General features: G+C 43.9%; 1 protein-coding gene across 3 annotated transcripts in view; it reads left to right on the top strand.

Moving 5' to 3' along the window:
- The window catches only part of LOC144799112 (uncharacterized protein F13E9.13, mitochondrial-like), a 142,767-nt gene that overhangs the window by 14,218 nt on the left and 102,884 nt on the right, over window positions 1–25,665 (top strand). For all 3 annotated transcript variants that reach the window (XM_078670308.1, XM_078670307.1, XM_078670306.1), the window contains one exon: window positions 23,460–23,640. In XM_078670308.1, coding sequence (XP_078526434.1) covers window positions 23,460–23,640 — 181 coding nt within the window. The remainder of the gene's footprint in view (window positions 1–23,459; window positions 23,641–25,665) is intronic.

Below are 25,665 nucleotides of genomic sequence, written 5' to 3'. Positions count from 1 at the left end.
GGAGAGCTGTGGTGCGAACGAAGGAGATGTGTTTGCTGGAAGTGAAGATTGGGTCTAGCGTATGTCCTGCTATGTGGGTGGGGGTGTCAACAAGTTGTTTGAGTCCGAAATTGGCTAGGTTGTCCAGTAGGGTGGTGGTGTTGCTGTTGTTGTTCTTTTCCAGGTGGAAGTTGAAGTCTCCTAGTAGGATGTAGTTCTCGGAGGCGAGGGCATGTGGACTGATGAAGTCAGTGATGTCCTCACTGAATTGTTTACGTGTTCCTGGAGGCCTGTAGATGAGAGTGCCTCTGAGTGTGGTTCTGGGGTCAGTGTGGACCTGGAAGTGGAGGTGTTCGGCGGTGTTAAGGTTAACGTCGGAGCTGGTCGTGATTTTGATGGTGTTTTTATGGACGATGGCGATGCCACCTACTGTTTGGACGGGGCGGTCTTTACGGATGATCTTGTAGTTGTCCGGGATGGCTATGGCGATGTCGGGTGTTGATGATGCATTCATCCATGTGTGGTAAATAAATAATTAATTACCGGTACTATTTTTGAATACATTAATGAAAACAGATAGCTCAATAAATAAGAGGCAGGATCCGGGGTATCTGAGTTGAACAGGCTTTAATCAGGCATAAGGGAAGGGACAGGATCGGAACAGCCTGAAATAGAATGGCACGAGTGGCAGCTGCAACGTCTCATTAACAGTACATGTTATATATAGTAAAACATTATAATTGCATTACATACAGTAGGCGTAACAAGTGACAAACGTAAGATAAGAACACATGGGCGTGAAAAGAAGGCGTGCACAGGGCGTGCACGTGAACATGTGATGAGAACGTCACAGAAGTGTCATAAATGGGTGGATACATGGAGGGGGCTACCTGGGCAGCTGGAACCTTTAACCTAGTGGTGCGCGCAAACGGGCCATGACGTGTATCTGGGGAGAGCTGGGGGCTCTGACTTCTGTGCTAGAAGAGGAGACTAAAGTCTGCGATGTCAGGACGACATGTACCTATAGCGTATCTGGTATCTTGTGTTTGGAGTACATGTTGATAGAATCTAAAAGTTATCAGAGCAAAGGCTACTTGACACTAAGACTGGTGCATGCATATATTCTACATGTATTGCGTGTGCTATGAATCTTCTATGGATATTAATACAGTAATTCACTTGCATGGAGACAGGAAGACTAGACTATAACTGGAGATGTTTATGCGGTTTGTTAGCTTAGGAATGTGAAAACGGAGAGCTGAACTGATAACTAGAGGCATAACATATTCTTGGCAGACAGGCAGGCAGAGCCAGGCCGGGCACCGCGCTGCGCGGCAGGAAGTAAGCGAAGGGTCAGGGATGCGGGAGGGGCTGCATCGCTCCTCGGAGTGGTTTCAGGAGACTGGAGCTTGAATCTGGTGTCCGGGCCCTTTGAGGCCTAGTAACGGGGATAATTCGATAAATTAACGTGCACAATGTAATACGTGGGCAACATAGGCCTATTACTCGTTGCTTTCACGGGGACTGGAAACTGGCATACTAACGTTGGGCACAACTATAATTGCGTCTTTAATCGATCATAGGGGGATATATGCATATCGATCATGCACATATAACATAGGATGGGGAACACGTAGGCACACATAACAAGGCAAAATTCAATTTTCCTCATTCCCTCCTTGTGCCCTACGTTTCCATCAGGAAACATCAATATTCATGATACCATCTATCTGTTCATAGAGCATCATTTGCTCGTCTCGAATTGTCTTGGAACGGGACTTAGGACTAGGAATACAAGAGGTAGCACACAAGCCGCAAATCGCAGGGCCACATTGTAAACAGAGACAGCAACTGAATATGATCATTACTGCTATACCCAGGAATGACAATACTTTCCATCCCCAGGCAGATATTATATTCCAGAGCCAACCGGACCATGTCCAGGTGCCTGGATTCTGGTGTAACTGATGGGCAATTTTATGAAGTCTGGTTATAGCTGAATAGACAGACGGTGCGTTATTAGGAATGAAAATGCAGCAACTAGATCCGATGACTCTACAAGCTCCGCCCCTATCGGCCAGTATGACGTCAAGGACGAGACGATTTTGAAGCACGACAAATCTCATAGCAGATTGTTCTTCAGTTAAGTTACCTAGAGCGGAAGTAGTCTCATTCACTACTGCTTCAAGGGTTCTGGTTAGCCTACGTATTAGCTTACTATTCTGGACAGGACCTATAAAGAAAAAGAAACCTTTATTGAAGTCTTGATACTGTTCTAAGGCAGTTTCAGTCTGATCGACAATTGGGGACTCGATCTCCCTCCTATGTCTGACGTGTACTAGATGTGTGTTCCTGTGATAATCGGATGGGGCTAGGAAAACTGGTGGCAGTAGGAAGGCAATGTAACATGTTCCATCCCAATCTAGGGGCAGACGTACATAGGCGGTCTGACCACATACAAACTAAGAATGACGTGAGGCTTTGAAAATAGATTTCCCACTGTCACCATACTCGACCACAGTAGTACAATCACTGTGTCCTAGGTGTACTGAACCATTCTTTCTGACACATAATTCGCCTTTCACTGGTAGAACTGTAATAGCAGGCAAATCTGGAGTAGTCTCGGACTGAACATTCAAAACCATGAAATTCGAGGAATAATTACCTAGATCATATACTTCATTTTCTAGATCTAACCCTGTTCTATGGGAAAGACCTTCCTTGTCTGGGAAACATGTTCTATTCAGAAGGGACATATCATTTGAGGATGACGTTAACGTGGACCATGCTCCACACGAACCATTGTGTGAAAACGGATAGGGAAAGAGTGGCAGAACTCCCTTCGGTGTCTGAAAAGGGGGGAGTCGACCACACACCCAACAATTTGTGGCATTGCTAGTCTGGTGTGAATAGTGTAACATACGGATAAAAGTATTATTGCGCATGGCAAGACGATAGGATAACTCGTGAGGAGGCAGTTCACTAAATGTGTGCTCTACTGTAACATTAGAGGGAAAATGTACATGAGAAACAGTAGGAGGAAAATATATATGTAAAACATAACTTATGCCTGTAATCGTAAGACTCAGAAATAATAAAATTAAAAGAGTAACAATGCATCGACTTCGAAGATTCTTTTGATAACGTATTCTTTTAGAGTTTTGACTAACTCTCTCACTATGTTGGTCTATCTCATACATGTCAGGAACCTGTCTAACCGTTTCACCCGAGAGGGACTTAGACAATTAAACTGGCTGACTTACTAGACCTTAATTTTTCTTTATACTCCTGCTGCGGAGTTTTCTCTAACAGGGGAAGTTTAGAGTCAGTATCTGGACAGTCCTTGAGAACGGGGCAGTCTTTGAAAACAGTTTTTGGACGAAGTCCATGAAATCGCTTCACGTGACTGGAATGCAACCAGCCTTTTCTTCCTTCAATCTTGATTGCAGTCCTTGTTGTTAGCAGGACGAGTTTTGGCTCTTTCCATCGGGGCTTCAGCGGACTTGAACGATCAAAATTACGAACCAGAACGAAGTCGCCTGGTATGACCTCGTGCGGTTTCACTTGAGTGTTGTTGGGAAAAGCAGCGGCGACCTGTGAACGACAAGAGAGTAGTGCAGACATCAAGGAAGCCAGGTAATCTGTCAGCATATTACTGTCAACATCAGTTATTGTACGTGGTCTAGGTGTACCCCACATGTATGGGGGACGACCGAACACTACCTCATAAGGAGACAGACCTGAACGGGAGTGAGCGACCATTCTCATGTAAAAAAGGGCGACTGGCAGTGCTACCAACCAATCTACGCCTTTCTCTGCGCATACTTTGGCAATGCGGATTTTCAGAGTCTGATTATGTCTCTCTACGAGACCAGCTGCTTCGGGATGTCGTACACAGTGGAACTTCCACTGGTACCCTAACAGAAGGGATACTTGTTTCATAAGTTCGGATGAGAATGGCTGGCCGTTATCTGAATACACGACCCTAGGTAAACCATAGCGGGGAAAATACTCACGAACCAACTGCCTGGCAGTGGTCGCGGCAGTGTAATCTGGGACTGGATATGCTTCTGTCCATCTGGACAAAGCGCATACAACTACGAGGACATACTTGAAACCTCGACATCGATCCATCTGAATATAATCCATCTGGAGAACTTCAAAAGGGTGGTCAGGAGGATGGAATCCACCTTGTTCCACCGGGACACCTTTACCTGGATTGAACTGACAACAGATCATGCAGGTACGCACTTTCTGTTTGGCTGCGGCTCGTAAATGCTTGTTAAACCAGAGATTCTGAATACTGTCTAACATGGCTTTTTCTCCTAAGTGTGCTGGACTATGTGCGGTGTTAATAATGACTTGAACCATAGAGTCGGGGAGAAACCATGTGGCTTTTCCCTTCGTCAACCATCCTTGATCTGTCTGGACCCCTCCTTGTTCAGACCATTTCTTGATTTCATCTGGGGTAGCATGTGACTGTATATCTAGTACGTCTTGTGTAGGGTCCTTAACTGTCATACAAGTCGTCTGAACGGGAATGTCTGTCTGTGTCGTGTTAACTGGAATGTCTGGAGTCTGGGCTGTAAGCTTGGCTGTTCGATCTGCCAGGTCGTTACCCTGGGAAATGATGTCAGTAACTTTCGTATGTGCCTTGCATTTCATGATAGCGATAGCTGTCGGTAAATGTATTGCATCTAACAGAGCTTGAATGAGGGGGCCATGCTGAATCTTGGTTCCATGAGAAGTCATGAAACCTCTCTCTTGCCAGAGCACTCCAAAGTCGTGTACGACTCCGAATGCATAACGTGAATCTGTGTATATGTTTACTTTCAGGTTCTTGGCTCGTATGCAGGCTTGGGTCAGAGCGACGAGCTCTGCTGCTTGAGCAGACAGGGTGTCAATACGATGTGTTTCTATAACTTCAGTTTCAGTAGTCACTGCATACGCGGCTACTAGTTCTCCTGTACTTGACCTCATACATGAACCATCCACATAAAGTGTCAGGTCGGGATCAGGTAATGCAATGTCTGTCAAGTCTTGTCTTGGCTTTGTCATGGTGTTAACAACTTCCACACAGTCATGTGTGGCAGGATTTGAAGTAACTGAGGGTAACAGTGTAGCTGGATTTAAAATGTTGCAGCGTCTGATTTCTATGTGTGGCTGAAACAATGTCAGTTCATATCCTGTTAAACGTGCAATTGTCAAGTGCTGAGTCTGTGTTCGGTTTAAAAGAACTTCCACGGAGTGTGGAACTTGTACTGTCAGGGAGTGTCCTAACACTATGGAATCACTCTGTCTGATAGCTAGAGCTGTGGCTGCAACAGACTTGAGGCACGCAGGCAGAGCCTGGGCCACCGGATCTAATGTGCTAGAAAAATAAGCACAGGGCTTGTATTGTCCTGCTTGATCTTGTGTGAGAACAGATAATGCAGTACCATCACGTTCAGTGACAAAAAGTGTAAAAGGCTTACTGTAGTTCGGTGTCGCTAATACAGGTGCATTACATAAAGCTTTCTTTAACTCATTGAAAACAAGTGTATGTTCTTGGGTCCAAGGGAGGACAGTCAATGTGGCTGCCTCCTGTGTCTTTAACTGTATCAGTGGCTTGGCTAGATATGCGTACTGAGGAATCCATTGTCTGCAATAAGAAGTGAGGCCGATAAAAGCTCGTACCTCCTTCTGAGTCTTGGGCTGTGGAAGATGTGCTATTAACTGGATACGATCAGGTGTCAACTGCCTACCCCTCTTGGACAGTAAGTGTCCAAGGTAGACCACTTGCTGGACACAGAATTGCAATTTCGAAGGGGACACCTTGTGCCCCATCTCGGCCAGGAAATACAAGACTGTAAGTGACGCACGTTCGCAGTCTCGTTCAGAACGGGCTGTGATCAATAGATCATCGACATACTGGAGCAGAGCAGTGTCAGTTGGCATGTGAATATTGTCTAGTTGTCTTTTAAGTGCTTGACTGTAAATGCTAGGACTTTCTGTGAAACCTTGAGGAGCTCGTGTGAATTTATGGCTTCTTCCATTTAAACAGAATCCGAAAAGAAACTGGCTGTCTGGATGAATGGGGACACTAAAGAATGCGTTCTTGAGATCAATAACAGTAAAGAACGTAGCTTCAGAATCAATGGCAGTCAATAGGGAAGAAATATCTGGAACCACTGGGTACTGGGGTATGATACATTTATTAAGTTCTCGAAGGTCAATCACTAATCGATAAACTGGAGGTGCATTGGGATCAGTACGTTTTAGAATCGGGATGATAGGAGAATTACATACATTGGAGTCAGTTTCTACAACTACTCCTTGAGCAATGAGCTCGTCAATAATTTTTGATAAGGCTGCTACAGCCTCAGGTGGCAATTTGTACTGTCGGATTCGTGGTAATACAACCCCTTGTTTCAGAGTAACACGATAGGGTGTAATGTGCATACAACCTACATCAGTTGGACCCTGCGCCCATAAATGCTGAGGTACATTCAATAATCTTGGATCAAAATCACGTAATACATAATGACCTTTAAAATCTCTTAAAAACAATCATACTCCTTCAGGGGAACAGCATATAACTGCTCCTAATTCTTTCAGGGTCTTGATGCCTAGTAAATTTTCTGGACATGATTTCGTAAGTAACAAGTCTGTAGTTCGGGACAATGGACCAACTTCTAGGGAAACTGGTTTCGATATTTCATTAACAATAGGCTTTCCTGAAAATCCAAGGGAAACATTTCTAGAGCCTGAGAGTGGAGCCCCTGGAACCTCGTCATGACTGATGGTAGTCCTACTTGCCCCTGTATCAATCAGAAACTTTCTGTCTTTCCCTAATACTTGACTGTGTACATAGGGATCCTCTTGATCTACAGGAATCTCGATGAGAGGCAAGCCAACCTCCCTCTCTAGGCTGTTTCATGAATACTGCTGATAGTCTGGATATTCTGACTGTGCATACTGGTACATCTGCTGTGTACGTGTTGTGTGGCAGCTATAGGCTGCGGTACAGTAACTGTCTGTTGTGCATTCTGCGGTGGCTGAGAATTCTGCGGAACTTGTTCTTGTCTAGGAGGACGTGGTCTCTCTTTTGTTTTACCTGTAGCTATGTTGTGTTTCAGAACTGCACATTCGTTTATATAATGACCTGGCTGTTTACAGTAATTGCATGTCCCTTTAACGGGAGCTGCAGGATGACTAGCTTGATTCGTACCCCTCTTCTGACTGTCTGGTGGAACAGACTGTGCAACTAGTACTTTCATTTTCGTGTCTTTCATACGTCTCCTCTCATGTTCCTGCTCTTCCCTGATTCTGTTTTGGTGATACTGGAGCATCTGGAGCATTTGTGACGGAGTATTAGCTTGCCAGGTACTTTCGACTTTCAGTACTCGATTTTTAACTTGTGGTAGAGAATTCTCAACTAGTTTGGTAACAAAAAGATGTGGATACGATTCACTACTTGTTTTCAGACCACTATTTATAATGAAACATTTCTCAAATCTAGAATAAAAATCACTAGTGTCTTCGTCTTGTTTCTGTTTGCAGGCTGAGATGGCATCCCAGTCTTCCTTTTTCGTGGCTAGTAATCTCGGCAAGACTTGTATTAACAATTCGGGCAATGCTTTAGCTTTTTCCCCAAGACCGGTACCTGGAACTCGTGTATTATCTTCAGTCTCTAATGCGGTCCAATCTATCTTTTTCTCTCCCACCTCCCATTCCTTTTCTTTGAGTTTTTCATATATGCCCGCAGGCAACAGGACCTTTAACATTTTGATGATATCAGGATACGTGTATTCTCCCATACGGAGCATGTCCTTTAATTCACGGTGGAACCCTGCTGGATCTTTATCGTGACAGGGTATTAACTTTTTCATTTCTAGTAGTTCTATTTTCGTAATAGGGGTGTAAACAAATACTCGTTCTAGATCACCCCCCTCTCCCTTAACTGGATGTACTTCTCGCAACGGATTCTGTCTGTCTATGTAGAATGATTTTCTTACTGGGGGTGGGACAGGGGCAAAATGTGGATTCAGGAACGTTCTGTATTTGTGGCGCTGTTCTAAAATGACACTAATTAATTCGGTACCTAGACCTTTCCATCTGTTTAGGAGTAACTCGTTTAGTACATCATGTAAAGGACCTGGATCAGAATGCTGATCCTCATACAATGTAATGAGGTGCTGGATCATATACGTACCCACCAGACGCTGCTCGGCTGGGGGCAGTTTCAGAAACGTTTGGGCCACTATTTCGTCTGGAAACGTGGCAGAATCACTAGTCCATCGGACTGCTGATCGGGCTAGTTCTTGTTCATGCATGGTACTAAGCTCACTATAACCTATTCGTAGTTTCAGAATTTTATCGGTGGCCTGGAATACTTGTTCAAGAGAACACTGTTCTGGTACGGGAGGAGGAAAAACTTTCTTGTAATCTAGACGTGAATGTCTGTCGGAAAATCTAGTTCTACCTACATACGCTATTCTGGCGGGATTCTCGCTGTCTACCTCTTCACTTGAAGAGTCATTCTCTTTCTCGGTTGCTCTTTTTGCTTCCTCCTTCTGGTGTATACTTATAATTTCCTTACGAATTTTCCTGTACATACTTTCTATACTACCTTGTGACTTGTGTTTTCCCTCGGCTATATTGTCACTCCACCTAGTCAGGCCGTTCATCTCGTCTTTGTCTTTATCTGGATAATCTTGTTCTCTTATTAAACAGTTAACCAAGAACTGTAAAATCATATCTTGAATCTCGACTTTTCTGTGTGCCATAGCTTCGTGAATACTTCCTGGATTCTCTCCTGTTCGGATAAAATGATATATTCTGTCTAGATGTTCCTTCATCTCGGGCAGGGTGGCCAAAAAGTTGGCAACCCGTCTTAAACGTACTGAATATAATATCATGTGATCTTCGCCTGGAACTGGATCATATATGCAGTCAGTAAGAAGTCGCTTGAGGTCTGCGTATGTAGCCACTTTTGGCGTGCGCTGTAACGCTGCTTCTCGCGGCGTCAGTCGTCTTACTTGAGGCGGGGTGATAGGAGCACCTCCCCCCGCACCTCCTGAACTGGAATCGTCGGTTAATACTGTACGTGCTGGTAAAGTGACTGGCAAAACGGGCATACCTAATGTGGGCTGGTCCGGGGGTACTGGCACATTAACGTGGTCCCCGGGACCAGTGGCTGGAGGAACAGGAATTACATTATTAACAGGGTGCTGAGGGTGAACAGGCGGAATAGGATTTGCATATTCTGGGACTGTATCGTCCAAGTAGGACGAAAGAAAAATTTCAGCTGCAGTCGGTTTATGACGTAGCTTAATCGGGACCAATGGTGGCGGTAAATTACAGGGTGCTTCCGGAGTTGCCTTCGGCAAGCCCTCGGCAAGAAGAGGATACATACCTTTAATAAGGGCATTTCTCTGTCTATCCGACTGTTCTGCTCTAACTCGTTCACCTTCTTCGATTAATTCCCTTTCTTGGGCTTTTTCTGAGGATTCCCTACTTAACTCTGCTTTTCTGAATTCTTTTTCGGTTCTTCTATGAGATTCTTTGCGCCATAACTCGATGGCATCTTTCTGAGACTGTCTAGCTTTCTTTTTCCATAATGCTTCTTCTACTCGCATGATGCACTCGGCATCCCATGTACCTGATACAGGCCATCTATATTTCTCTTCAAGATGTTTGGTGTAATCCACCCATAAGTCTAGATATAATATGGCATCTAAGCCATGCTTGTGGTACATAAAATGTCCAGGACTGTCCCTAGGAGGGACAGGAACTGATTCTTCGAGTAACCCTTTTCTGGTTTTTATCTGACGTAACTTTGAAAACAGAGGCATGTCTGATTTGTACTTGAACTAAACACAATACACAATAATCACAGTAAAGAAATGGCAAACAAAACACTCATACCACGACATAGAAATACATTAATAACAGTTCGAACAGAATACTACCTGATACACTGAAAACATAACACTTGAATTTCTCGAGAACGGACTTACTAGAATTACTTGATGCACTGCTAAAACAGTACAGAACATACCGGTCTCATAAAGAGACACGTCTTACCGTATCCACCTAGATGGACACGTCGGACTGGATCTGTGTACCCAAACCCATCGGACCAGGGACAAACTAATGAACCTGTCTAGATACTTCCCCCGCAACGGTACTCACCGGGAAGCAGAAACTGAAGGCCTCGGACTGGACTGGACTGCTACGACGTCTGGTTACTACGCATGCGCTTCGAACTTCGGTGCTTCGGTTACAGGTGGGCCTCCGGATACCTCGGACCTTGCTCTCTCGGCTTGGGCTCTGGTCGGGACGAACCGCATTCCTCACCGCCTCGTCTGGATGCCGGACCGCAGTCTCCGTCTCCTCCGTGGGCCTGAGGGAGACTTGATGAAGCAGAAATATCTGCACGTGCACGATAGAGTTCCGTCACGGCTGTAGAAGGGTCAGGGGGCCTGCGTTACATCGCCGGCGCGTGGGGAAGGGGCTCGTCCCTGTTCGGGCGCCATTATGTGGTAAATAAATAATTAATTACCGGTACTATTTTTGAATACATTAATGAAAACAGATAGCTCAATAAATAAGAGGCAGGATCCGGGGTATCTGAGTTGAACAGGCTTTAATCAGGCATAAGGGAAGGGACAGGATCGGAACAGCCTGAAATAGAATGGCACGAGTGGCAGCTGCAACGTCTCATTAACAGTACATGGTATATATAGTAAAACATTATAATTGCATTACATACAGTAGGCGTAACAAGTGACAAACGTAAGATAAGAACACATGGGCGTGAAAAGAAGGCGTGCACAGGGCGTGCACGTGAACATGTGATGAGAACGTCACAGAAGTGTCATAAATGGGTGGATACATGGAGGGGGCTACCTGGGCAGCTGGAACCTTTAACCTAGTGGTGCGCGCAAACGGGCCATGACGTGTATCTGGGGAGAGCTGGGGGCTCTGACTTCTGTGCTAGAAGAGGAGACTAAAGTCTGCGATGTCAGGACGACATGTACCTATAGCATATCTGGTATCTTGTGTTTGGAGTACATGTTGATAGAATCTAAAAGTTATCAGAGCAAAGGCTACTTGACACTAAGACTGGTGCATGCATATATTCTACATGTATTGCGTGTGCTATGAATCTTCTATGGATATTAATACAGTAATTCACTTGCATGGAGACAGGAAGACTAGACTATAACTGGAGATGTTTATGCGGTTCGTTAGCTTAGGAATGTGAAAACGGAGAGCTGAACTGATAACTAGAGGCATAACATATTCTTGGCAGACAGGCAGGCAGAGCCAGGCCGGGCACCGCGCTGCGCGGCAGGAAGTAAGCGAAGGGTCAGGGATGCGGGAGGGGCTGCATCGCTCCTCGGAGTGGTTTCAGGAGACTGGAGCTTGAATCTGGTGTCCGGGCCCTTTGAGGCCTAGTAACGGGGATAATTCGATAAATTAACGTGCACAATGTAAAACGTGGGCAACATAGGCCTAATACTCGTTGCTTTCACGGGGACTGGAAACTGGCATACTAACGTTGGGCACAACTATAATTGCGTCTTTAATCGATCATAGGGGGATATATGCATATCGATCATGCACATATAACATAGGATGGGGAACACGTAGGCACACATAACAAGGCAAAATTCAATTTTCCTCACATGTTTCAGTGAGGAAGGCGACGTCTGGTGATATAACGTCAAGTAGATCCCAGAGTTCGGTGGCGTGTCTGTGGACCGAGCGGGTGTTCAGCAGGATGCACTTCAGGTGGTTAGGGTCGCATCTGTGTTTGGGGTTAGTGGTTGTGGTAAGCGTCTTGATGCAGGTGAAATTGCAGGAGTGGCATGCGAAGGGCCCATGGGTACGTCCTGGGGCAGCTTCGAAGCATTGGGGAGTACGTCCGGGGTTAAGGGCTAGGAGGGTAGCTGCATCATACGTGATGCGGCCGGTGTGCGTGTTTCGGGGGTCTGGCGCTGGGCGCGGTCCAGGCGTGGACGGGCGTAGACGGGCTTACCTTTGGCGCACCTTTGGCGCGACCGCTGCGCGTGTACGCTGCGCGTTGGTTCATCAGACATAAATGGAGAGTGGAGGGGGCGGAGCGTGGGAGGGGCAGCTGGGAGGCGGGAGCGAGGTGGAGGGACGGTCTGGGACGGCACAACAAACAAAATGGACGCAACAATAACAAATGCTGCAAGGCAGGGCGAGATTGGGGCACAGGCAGTGGGAACAATGGAGCGCTATGGGGGAGATTAGAGTTTCTACAGCAATGCCTAGCGGTTGAAAGCGCACAGTCCAAGCGCTACGATATATGGCAGCAATCGAGATCAAAAGCACTCCCAGATGCACTCTGCACTAACTATTCGACAGACAAGCAGTCGAGACGCACTCAGCGAATAAATATGTCACAAGCAGTACAGTATTTCACAAGCAATACAGAGCTCAGAAGTGCGCGGCAGAATAGCTGTTGCTAGCGGTTGAAAGCGACAAACAAGCAGTTGAGACGCACTCAGCGATTAAATATGTCACAAGCAGTACAATATTTCACAAGCAATGCGGAGCTCAGAAGTGCGCGACAGAATAGCTGTTGCTAGCGGTTGATAGCGCAGTGTCCGAGTCAAGCGCTACGATACCAGGTGTGGAGGAGGTGAGGGGAGCGACCGCTTCTGTGCAGGACAGGATGGTCATGGTGATGTTGTTATGACTAGATGGAAGCTAGAAACAGGTTGACCTATAGCTATCTAAGATAACCAAAGTCTAATAGATAGCACCACACTTTTTTAATATAGGTAAGACAACTTGTTCATTAAAGTTTTTCCTGAGAAGTTCCTCTTTCCCTATTTTTAACCTCACACCTTCACACCTCAACACCATTCTATTCCTTAAGCACCCACACCTGCACTTCACCTAATAGCGGACAAGAAGATCTCCGGCAAAGAGCTCCCATTGAGGGTGCCCGTCGGGCATTGCAGGGCCTACCCGACGAGGAGCAAACGCCCATTAATGAAGCATGACACTTATCCAGGTGTGTGAGGGTATTTGATTCTTGCAGGGTCACATCCACTGCACACCCTACAAAATAGTTGTTGACCCACATAGACACACATTCTTCTTTAGGAACTGCATACCCCACATACATTTATTAGATTATTTGGAGCAGGTATGTGGGACCTTGATGCGCTCTAAGTTGCTCCCTTTGTTAGAAAAAAGTTGTTAGGGTACCACACATACAATGGCAAAAGCAGCAGTTTAGCTTTTATACTGCAAGGGTTATATTCTGTTTGAATTTGTAGAGAGCATTGCTATCCGAAAGTTTGCCAACACGTAGATGGTTGAGAAGGAAATGATCAGTGTACCACTGTCAATTTGACAATAAAGACAAGACACTAGCACACCCAAGGGTGGTAACAACACAGAACAAGTTATAGTGATAGAATTGAATATATTCCAGGGATTATACTACCATAGATCACATCTACATGCTATGGGCTTAATTGCCTTTCCAGAATGTTTAAGATGACGGGGGATTTTTTTCTACACGTTGTGGTTTTGTTCTTTTATTAATTTCTTCTTGTACCCAACCATGACTGCCTAGAGGGAAATCCAAACGGCTCCACTGACATATGGCATTTGTTAGAGGAGAAATGTACCTTCCAAGACACAAAATGATTCTCCACTCCTTGGAGTGATAGTAGCACAAAGGTACATTGCCCAGAAATGGAGAAATGACTATTTCCCAGCTTTAGCCACACGGAGAAAGGCTATCACTTGGCAAATTACCATAGAGCAGTCTGTCTATAGAGCAGGTGGTGGTCCAAACAAATTGGAAAATATTATGGCAACCATGGAGGGATGGATAAAGAGAAAGCTTCACTTTATGGGTTGTCACCTTTTTTTCTTTCACATTTATTGTTGCGCATTGGGATGCCCGTGTACAGGGCCATGGAAAACAGCTATGTGACTTTCATTGCCATAAACTTGCTTGATATGGAAACACATGGTCTCCAAAGCAAACACATCCATTTTAAGCTATTTGTATCAAAATCGATATGTGTACTTTTGCTGTTCTTCTTGAATTAGTACTATTTGAATTATTGTAAAATGAAAGTAAAAAGATTTTAGGATACAAGTCCGGACAGTAAATACAAGCACCCTAGAGGCACTGCCAGTGGTAGGAGTATCTTTTGAGAGGGTAGCAATTGACAAGTGGGTTTTGTCAGTGTTTAATTTGTTAGTTTAGGTGGAGGCACAATGATCACACACCTGACACCAGAATATACTCACAAAATCAGTATTCTGGACAATACACTTGTAAAGAACAGGATTTCCAGAATGTTAGAAAAACTCCAGAGCTCTATCAAAGCATACTTGGGTAAGTAGACATCAACAGAATCCACATGAAAGCCTAGTTGTGTTATTTCCTAAGCATCCACGTGAAAGCCTAGTTGTGTTATTTCCTAAGCAAGGCACAACAGAATTTAGATTTTGTGTGTACTACCGGAGTCTTAATAAGGTCACCAAGACCAATCACGCCTTATCTTAAGAGCAGATTACTTTGTATAAAAGTTTGGTGCTGCAACACTCTTGCACACCTTTGAGCTGACCATTTGACATTCAAATGCGCCTTTTTTCAGTTCTGGATCTTGTTGTTTGGGTGAAAAATGCACTTGTCACCCTACAAGGTTTGCGACTGGTTCTGTCACCGGATTATAGAGTTTTTTTGTTTTATTACTATTTTAATAATGTAGTGGACTTCGGATCTAGTTGGCGGAGTCAGATATACAAGGTTCTGAAGTTTATGCATAGAGCTTAGCTCACGATTAAAGCAAGTACATACCAAATCGGGCAGAGTGCACTGGCCTATCTTTGTCACCAGGCGGGTAATTGTGATTTTCTTTATATTTATTAGGTGCAATAATGCCTTACAACAAATCAAGTTTAACCCCTTCCATGCTTATGACAGAACGGTTCCGTCATGAGCGACGGTTGAGCTGTGCTCATGACAGAACCGTTCCGTCATCGTTCCATTGGCTCAATGGAACGTTCAGCACAGCGCAGGAATCTGCGCCGCGCTGAAGCGGTTAAGACACACTCAAATAAAAAAATACATCAAAATATGTAAACATATACAACTTAACACAAAACCTCCTCGGATCTCTACAGCCGCGCAATATTGTATGTCAAAAATGTGAAGGATTAGAAGATTATAGTCTCATCAAATCCTTAGCTAGGAGGAGATCCCTTTCAGGACGAAAACCCTCACCCACCATAGGTGGCATGCTTCATCATATGGGTTTCTCCTCCCAGTGGGGAACCTAGTCCACTGTGTCACCTCGCGAACAAATGCACCACAGTTGTGCTAAAATCCGGAAAGATATGGACGTTGAATCATTTCAGCAATTGTAACACTACGAATGTAGTATATAGATTGAGCTGTGAGTGTGGCCTTGAGTATATCGGCCTAACGACACGCAAAATCAAGCTCCGGATCCAAGAACACCTGAGTACAATACGACAGGGCAGATTGACTACAAAGTTAGTGCAACATTGTCATCGCAATAAACACTCCTTTACTTGGGTGGTTCTGGAAAGAGTGGTGGGTGAGGCTCAGTCTATGGAAAAGCGCCTGGTAACAAAAGAAGCACGCTGGATATACCAGGAACGAAGCGAACAGCAAGGATTAAATGAATTACTGGAATGAAACAAGTTACGCTGATATAGGTGTTCCCTGGCTCAGCAATCTAAGGTCCGATAGTACACACATACCATATGAAATATACCCAGTCGACGTTTTCCTTTATCCTAGATGCTGTAAGGTGTCCACGTGAACTAATACACCCTATACTAACAGCTGGAAGTAACTTACATGAGTGGTGAAAGTTGTAAATGTCCTGAACCCTTAATAAATTTGCTCACCTCATGAAAACAATTGTTTATTGAGTTATCTAGAAATATATAATGGGCTGGGTGTGTGATAATTAATATGATATAACATCTATTATAATTAAGGGACATCATGTTTGCATTTACACATAGTATAGTCATGTGCCCTCTAACGCTATGCCAGACCGTTCCAAGATGGCCGCCTCCCTTTTCAAGAGAACGCCCGTTATACTTCGTGCACGACTTTTGTCATTAGGAGCATGCTTGATCCTGACGTGCCCCTCCCGACACAGAAAACGTGACAACTGTTGGTCTGTAAACTAAACAGTATGCGATTTGTAAATATGAGTATAAGCCCGCACTCGATGGCTATTCTGGCCACGTGATTGACTGGACCTGCCAGAGGTGAGCAAAGCACATGATTGTTTGGCCCAATTAGAGCCGACCGGTGCTGACGCCGGTAAAGTAAATAGACCGCGCGTCACTCGCTCGGCGCTCCGGTGCCGAGAAGACGCCGAACGAATTCCCTCCACTGGTAAACGCGGTGTACACGGAGAGTAGAACCCAGATACGGTGAGACTAGAATGGCCGTCTCTAACGTGCGCCCGTACGGCGCCCCCCTTCTCTTTTTTCTTTTTTCATTTTGTCTCCACTAGATAAAAATAGAAGGGAGGAAAGACCATACTTACCGCTTGGAAGTGGGTCCAGGATTTTATATAGCCATATTGGTAACGGTATGAAAGCTAAAGGTGCCTCCCAGGTAATCATAATTACTGTCTATTACAAGGTGCAATGCATGGATGCAATGTAGTGCTAACTCCGCAGTAAAACTACAGGCAGCCTTTTACATATACATATATGTTTATCTTGATTTACAGCATTTAAAGCACAGTACCGCTGGCAGTGGCACCCTAAATTTCGCTTGCCCTGAAGAAATTGCCTGATAAAATACCTAAGGCAATGAAACATGTCGGCTGTGAGCTGAGTACGAATTGATAGGTAGTATTCGTACCTCTCTTTTTATATATATATGTTTACTGTTGGCAACAAGAAAATATGAGTAAAAAGGTTTTTGTATCTTGTTGCACAGTAGTCTGTGTGTTATATGTTGAACGTTGTTAGTCCTTGTCACATATAATTTTTTGCGTACACTGCACCATTCACTGTTTTCCTTTTTCCTTTGGGTTTCGGACACGTTTACGTTAAGCTATTTGACACCGATGATGAGAACAGGGCCACCCTGGTGAGTACCAACCAGGGGTCCCATTGGTGGTGCGCCCGTGAGGTGTCATCTAGCTATTCACACTTTTTTCAAATGTTGTCCTTCTAGTGGATGTTTGTACTGTGTTGTTTGGTTACATGTTTATCAGAGACTGGCTATCTTTTATCTATGGCAATAGACTGGAACAGGGTAATAATCTCTATAATTAGAGGTATAATCTCTATAATTAGAGGTATGATTGGAATGATCACTCGACAATCTATAGTTGTTCACAGTTCTACATTGATTTTTTGCCTTTAGGACTGGGTCAATTTGTGATTATTGCTTGACTGAGTGGAGGGCGACCTAGTCCTTTATGTCCCTCTTGACTCCTATTAAGTGGATCTATAATACTGTAAACTTATGTTCTAATTTTTAACAGTACATTTAGGATTAGTTGGCTTGAGTTCTATTACAAAGTGTTATGCTCTCTAGCGAGTATGCTACTGAAATACATTGGCAATGTAACCAGGGGGAGTCCTGAGGCAAATGAACTTCCAAATCAAACAGTTCTCTAAGTTAGAATCGCGTTTTCACTCCAAAGATTTGAAATATGATTGTGTTTCTGGAAGCCATAGATTATTCACAGAAAGTAATAGATTATTTAAAATATCTCTGTTTCTGACATCATGCTGTGTAATAATCTACATCTATTATGTTTTTTAAGTAAACAGCAGAACAATAGTATAACTTTGATAACAAAAGCCTTGTACTAAAAATTTAAGGTGGGCCAGTATAAACATAGGTACCATTTTTGTAGTGTTGAACAAGTAAATATATGCAGCATGCATCAGTCGGTCAAAAGAAATATCTCCGTCAGAAATGGCCCCAAGACAGTGTAAGGTGTTTACTGGTTCTGATGGGGGTCCTAAGGCAAAGGGCCATTCAAAGGTAAGTGAACCCACTTGATTGAGACCCAAAAGCAAGATTTCCATTGTTCCATCATTGAGACAGAAAAAGTCTTTATCCACATTTTTATAGTCTACCGACACAGGGAAATTGAGTTTTGGCACAGACCATGCAATTGATGTAAACAAATAAACATGGTTTGGTGTAACAAAATAAGCACATGTTTCACGATTTGCAAATCAGAATCAACATTGTAAATAATGATTTAGAAATACTGAATTATATTTTTACTGTTGTACTATGTGTCTTTGAACTACAGGTCATCGCTAAATAAATCACAAATCAATACCGAAACCAAGGTATGTGTGATTGGGAGAAAATCAATGAACCCATATATTAAAATTCCAATCACTAAGTAGAGATTAGGTTGATATTGGTCCTGATGAATAGCTACTACTACTACCGACACAGGGAAATTGAGTTTATCTGAACCGTAACTAGGGTCTAAAAGAAAATGCATAGTCATTGATATTAATCTGAGAGTTGACCAGGATCAGCCACAATCCACATTAAAAGAATCACATAGACATTAAATAAAATGGGTGATAGTGCAGAGCCCCAGAGGAAATATATTCTTTGCTGATGTAAATTACCCCAATTAAGCCTACTAATGGTGGTTATTCAGAGGCAAACAAATCCAATTCATGGCATTGCAGAGCACACCTAACATTTGATCCAAGTAACACAACAGGACCCTGGTTCGTGGTGTCAAAGGAAGCCAAGAGATATAAAACATAGCGGCAAACTGTAATTCCAACAGTTACTTCGTAAAATCTATGGCTATTATTTCACTGCTTCTAAGGGAAACCTTTATTGAAATTCTGAGAATGGACTGCTGTTTTCTTGGTAACTCTGAAACTGCCTATTATTTCGGCCAGAGCTGGTAAAGTGGAACTAGGCCTATAATGTACTGGTTGTGTAGAATAGAAGTTGTCCCTTTTTAGGAAGGGAGTCACCACTGCCTTTTTCAGGTAATTTTAAAAAGCTTCTTTGGAAAAATGCAAATATTAGACACACTAGATATATTACCCAAGAGATGAGAGAATAATATCATGTTGCGATCCTGTTGTGTGCACAGAGGCTACTTTCAGACTAAACAAATGAAGCTATGCAAGGCGGCCAGGCAAACAGATGCGTCAAAAAGAGTTTTCACATAATATCACATAGGACCTGGTGCTCATGGGTAAGGAAAGGCCACCTAACAACCCTAAAAACAAGCATTTACAATGCAACGGTTTCGCATTTGACAAAGTTAGAGCTATTGACATTGTAAATGACGAAGCCATTTATTTATCTGTTTTCAAAACCAACACATAAATAAACAATTTGTCATTTACAATGCCAATAGCTCTAACTTTGTCAAAGGCGAAACCGTTGCATTGTAAATGCTTGTTTTTATTGTACCCAGCAACTGCCTTTGACTTCTCTAAACCATCATTGATTTGGTTTTTTAACAAAATTCACAATTTTTGCACTGTACAAGCACTTACATTTCTTAGTCTCATTGCAGGGAGTCACCATGGGGTTTATGTTAAGCTGGCACCTTAGTCGTATGGCCGGTATTAACTCTAGTCATGCCATGTGCACCGGAATCAATTTTTCCGGTGGCCAATGCATTTATGCAGCTATCATGAAACTGTTCACATGCCTAAACAAGATATTTTAGGATTGTCGATGTATATAAATGTATTGATTTTATATAGAGAAATATGCACACATACATATATATTTTTATACATTTAACTATATTTACGAATGGGTGCAAAAATATTTTTATATTTATATACGTTCATTTAACTTTCACATGGATTTTTAACATTGTTCATTTGGAAATTGCATGTATTTCAATCTAGAATGTTTACCAGCCACAATGAGGTCACCATTGGAACCTGCTCACAATACCCCGATGCTAAATGTTGGTTTATTTACTTTGCATACTCACCTGCTGAGAGAACAGAGACCTTTCTTATTTCTATGTTTAACACTATTCACAATCACGTGCTTATGGTGCAGCTCTTTAAATGGTCCGCTATAGTTTCGAACGTTGTTATGTGATCAAGCCACCACCTTGGTGGTGAAACGCGTTATGGCCGACTAACAATAAACGCTGAAGATTTGCACTAAACCTGGGTTCGTGTCTGCTTGCCTGCTGCACGCTGTTACATCGCACAAGAAAAGGCTTTCCCGAGCAGTGTTTGGGATATACAACTGGCGAGGCTTCGACCAGTATCACACGAACCCCCAAGCTGATTGAGGTGACTGGTAACGGAAGCCTGTCTTCGAGCCACGGCACGGAGCTTTTTTGAATCCGGGAGGATTACACCAGTCTACCCCCCACCGAAGAAATAAAGGCACCTGGAACGCTCGCTTTGCCTCGGGGCACCGGAGGGTGTACGAGATTCTCAGCAGGACGGGAAAGGTAGGACCTGTAATCGATTGTGGGGAGTTTGGAGTGCAGAGGGAGCCCGACGACGGAGAGGATCTATACCTTTCAGTTTGGGTGGTGCCTTCACTTATTGCAAGCGTTACAAAGGAAATGTCGGCAGACACATTAAAGGACCGAGAGGCGGCAGCTGTGGGACTGTTTGTTAACATAGCCCAGGTTCGAGACCGCACTGAGCCACAAGGGCAAACAAACTTGAAACCTGACGATAGTTTAAGAAATAAAATGAGGACATTAGAAAAGTTGATGCGCGGAGAGCAAGCCAAATGGTGGGAGCACCGGTCTCTTCAAAGCTATTTGGATGCGGGGAGAGTCCCGAGGAGGCTACGCATACTACTGGCTCCCAGTTACGAACAACCTAACCCAGATCTAATGAGAGAGTGGGCTCAGAAAAATCTTGACTCATCGAGAGAACTGGTCATACTACTGGTAAAATACGCTGAAATAGATCGCATAGAATTGCAGAAAAAGGTGGTGGCATTAACTGATGAGATTGCGCAAATGGGAACACCAGAGAAAACTATACGCTGAAATTACCACCTGCCTGAGAAAAGAAGAAGAAAAAATCAAAGTACGGAAGGCTTTTAAGTTTCAGCGCGACCTCGTAGATTATGAGTGCGGGCGCATTTTCACTTTTGCACGCAAGTTCGATAACATCAAATCGGGCAAAGCCACAAACGGAAATAGAAACAAATCTAAAGCTGCCACCGCAAACACATCTAACCAAGAGGAATCTACATACTCTGATATCAGCTCGGCCATGGAGAGTGAAAACGAAGGCAATGAAGCGACATCTTCATCCATCGACCCTAAAGCTGTACCTTCCCCAGGCGACGAGATTGTTTTTTAGCCAAGGAACGGATAGCGACCCTAAGACCAAGAAACCGACAAATCGCCAACGGAGAAACTACAAACGCGGCCAGAGGCGCAAAGCAAGGAAACGCGCCCTCAAACTTAAGCAACAACAAGAAAGGACGGGGACAGGGCCGATGGAATCACCGTTAACATCAGAAATTACCAGACCTGAATCCTTGTGCAGTAAAGACAATGCAAATGAAAAAGAAAGACAAACAAGTCAGGTCCCGGGCCGGCCAGCCAATCACAGCGCAGCCCGGGGAATGACGTCACGGGGGTGTCCCGGGCCGGCAGCCAATGACAGCGCGGCCCGGGACAAAGGGGCGGGACTTTAAAAAGTCCCAGAAACGCCCCCGAATCGCGTTTTCACCAGAAAGCGTGATTGACAGCCTCTGTCTCCCAATGGCTAGCCTCCATTTATGGAGCTAGCCAATGGGAGACAGAGGCGGAACCAAAGTCGATATGTAGGATCATGAGGTTTCGCCGTGGGCGGAGCAACTGCTACGCAGTTGCAACGCCCAGGGCGAAACCTAAAAACGAATGGTTCCACAATTCAAAGTTTCAAAGTTGCCATGAGCACTCACGTTTGTTACAGAAATAACACCATCCAAATTCAATAATCTTTTATACATTCATGTTCCAGTCTCCTTATTGAACCCACATTCTCCTTATGATCCTTAAGGCCACGCTTCTTGAACTCAGTACAAATCAAATTTTCTTGAGCTCAACACAGCCAGTAAAAGTCACCTTTTCTTGACATCAACACAGCCAACACGTGTTTCTTTGTTATGGCAAATTCAACTCCGATTTCAACTGGCCTAGAAACAAATGCATCACAAATCAAATATTTCATAACTGAAAGCTGACGGTACCATCATCCACGAACAAAAAGTGCAAAGGACATGAGAATACATTGAACAAACAAATCAAGCCCATAATAAATCCAAACAGTAAGATCATAAGAATACACACACCTACATGAGCCACATGTGTCATATACAACTCATTAGTCTCTACGAAAGAGTGATAAGCATGCTACATAGGCACTATAATGACAGACCTCAAAGTGCATTCCCATCCAATCATGCCAACCAAATCTAACAGACACCCAAGTGATCAGAGCCTACAGAAGAAACAGTTAATTGCTACAAAATATATTGGTGGCACCATCAAACGTAACCTATAAGTTTGCTTTTTTAAGAAATCATTCAGCAAAGGAGAAACACTGAATTTGAAAAATGTGTGTCATCAATGCCTTCTTTATAGGATTTATGTTGATTCTCTACAAATTTTAAACAATTCCTCAGTTACTGGCTGTCATTGTGATCTCTTAAAGGTATCTCTTCGCATCCGAAGTTGAGCACTATAGATGCAGAAGCTACAGTCCAAGTAGTTTTCGATTGGGGATTGCAAAGAGACACAGTTAAGGATATTACCAACATTTCACATAGAACAATTGGACAACAAGTGCTCTGCCCACTGCCTTGGCACCCAAGAAGAAGTCAGGGTAATGGATTTAGAGTACCCACAGATCTTTCAGTGCTGAAGTAGGCCCTGGGTAAAGCTCCTGTTCTCCAGGAAGTAATTTACGTTTGGCTCTTCATAGTACAAACAAATGCCCCAGACTTGGGAAAGGGTATTGTGGTTGCGCTAAGTAGTCATTGTCTTCTGCCTCGAGATGTAAACTCACTGATGATTGACAAAACAGATTATGCCTTTGACTGGGCATTGAAGAGATTCTGTCCCTATTTGTTGGAGTTTACGTTCACTGTCCTGACTTATCACATCTGGGATGGCTGATTGTCAAGAAAGATTACTACCTGAAATTGCTTTAGTGGTCAATTTCCCTGCAAGATTTAGATTACACCTTACGGCGTAAGGCAGTGATGTCACACAGAGTGGACCTTTCATGATAAACAGAGAACTTTGAAAAGTGCCTCTCTAACTGGGTCAAATGAAGAGACATTTATGTTAATATGAACTTTCATGGGGGACTAAATGGGTATTTAAGTCAACATATAAGGGAAACAAAGAAAAACTTTATTGTTCCATAAAAGGTTAGTCTGATAAAATCCCTTTAACTATGTTTTGTAACACAATTCTGCTCTTACTCAACAGGAGGGCTTGATCGTGGAAAACATGCATGATGTTCCTTACTCGCTTTCCATTGGCCCAGAAGTTACAGCGACTATGGCAGTAACTTGTTCAGCTGTGAGGCGAGCGTGTCCCTGTCTGCCACTAGGCATACAAATTCTGTCATGTGCAAATCAACAGGCAATGGCAGTCGCTCTAGCAACAGGTAATATATTTTCTTTACATGAGTACACAATTTCATTTCACCCCTTGTAAACATTTTAGCCCACAATCTACCCTCACTATCACCTCTGCAGTAACATTTTGAAGTACTGGAGAAACTCTTCTGGTCTCTTCTATATACTGGGTCTAAAGCTATTTTGCCCCATTCTTGTCATTCCGTGGCTGTATTAAGCGCTCTTTAATCATTGGATATGTAGCTTTCTGCTACACAAATAAGTCCTTTCCTATTGGTATACAGACATTTATGGTTCCACTTAAAGCTTCTCATGTAGATTGTCTTATAGTATAAGACTCCACCTCTCTGTCCTCTTTTTCCTCTTCTGCCCTCACTTGCCCAAAGTGATTGCCCTCCTACGACTCTTACTTGCATGCACCACATCTCTCTACTCATCATATTCACATTATCCACATAGAGCCTAATTAGGATGTCGGTCAGAGTTGCCTCCAGCCGACACCGTTTCAGGGAAGCAACCGCCGACCTTAGGGCTGTGCTTCTGACAACCCTATTAGGATGTGACTGCACATGGTGTGGTCGTAAACTTCCATTCTTCAATGGGAGCTTGTACGGCGGGCTGGAACTGCTTGCAGCACAAGCTCCAGTTGGTAAATGGAAGTTTGTACACATCCCTGCACCGTCTGGCAGGCACCTCACGGTGCTTGCCATACGGTGCAGGGTTGTTGAGGGGGGAATCATAGGTGCCCCCCATGCCCAAATGCGGAGGGCCAGGGGGGAAGAGAGTCCTGCTAGGGGCCCACAAAGTCAGTTTCCGACAGCCAATTCACGTCGGAAAGGCCGACATAGAGTGGCTGTGGGAAACCAACATCATAACCCTGACAGCCGAAACACCGTCCTTAAGGGATTATGGGGCAGTTCCGACAGACCGATGGGCTCCTTGAGCCCAGCAGAACCGATTTGGATTCCCCTGCCAGTTTAAACTCCGACCGCCTCATCCTAATGAGTTTAAACCTACCATGTCAGTTGGAAAGCCTCCCACCAGCAGTCGTAGGCTTTCTGACCGACCCCGTAATTAGGCCCATAATGTGTTATCTGCATAATTGGAGCATTTTTGTGGGTCCGACTAGGGATACTTTTGGGAGCGAAGGCATGAGTTCATCGTGGAACCAACTAATACCACTTTGTTGTCTAAGGGAATGAAAGGAGTCAAGCGCATGAGGCAATGTTGGGATCACTGATCCAATTAGGGCATTGAGTGTGATTCCTGAATTAATTATGATTTACCCTACGATGCTAGGGAAGTGAAAGGTAGTAAGCTGCATTTGAAGATGGGGAATATCGGTACGGTTTTAGAGATGTTTGGGTAAACATGAGGCTACTTTTGCTTCAGTGGTTGACGGAAATGTTTCTAGGCTGTGGTGTTGACCTTGTTTATGAGATTAGAGCAGCTTGTTGTTGACATCAAAGTAGTAGTAAAGTAAAGTAAAGTAAAGTCCACTTTTGTAAAGCGCACAATCACCCGTAAGGGTCTCTAGGCGCTGGGGGCCGTCGGGAAGATTAAGCGAGCTATTGCCCAGAGTCACATGGTGCTGGGCTAACCTGCCGCGGAGCCAGGGATCGAACCGTGGTCCCCAGATTCCAGCGTCAGTCGCCCTGGTCGAGGCACCACACCTCAGTGATTGTAATATCATGTCAGCTGTTCCCACGGCATTCGTTGACGAAGTTTGTAGTTTTAAGAATATGTAATTGATTATGTATGATGGTAAATGATCATGAGGGAGGACTTCTAGATTAATAATGGCACCATGTTTCTACTGTGGTAGTTAAGTAGCAAAACTGACATTTCATTGAGTATTTCAGACTTGCTTCAGTCGAACTGCTTGCAGCATATTCCAAAATTCATGTAAACTACTTTTGCTTCTGGCACCTCCCCATGTTTTCATTTTGGACTTCTTCGGGTGTTTGTTGCTTGCAGTGTCAATGCATTGTAAAGACACCACATGTTGAGCTATAGCACACATTTATATTGTTTGTCATGTCTGGGTATGAAGG

The sequence above is a fragment of the Lissotriton helveticus genome, chromosome 12 (genome assembly GCF_964261635.1).
Source record: "Lissotriton helveticus chromosome 12, aLisHel1.1, whole genome shotgun sequence".
Classification (NCBI taxonomy): Eukaryota; Metazoa; Chordata; class Amphibia; order Caudata; family Salamandridae; genus Lissotriton; species Lissotriton helveticus.
Note: the sequence above shows the minus strand (reverse complement) of the source record. Positions and strands in the feature narration are given on the sequence as shown.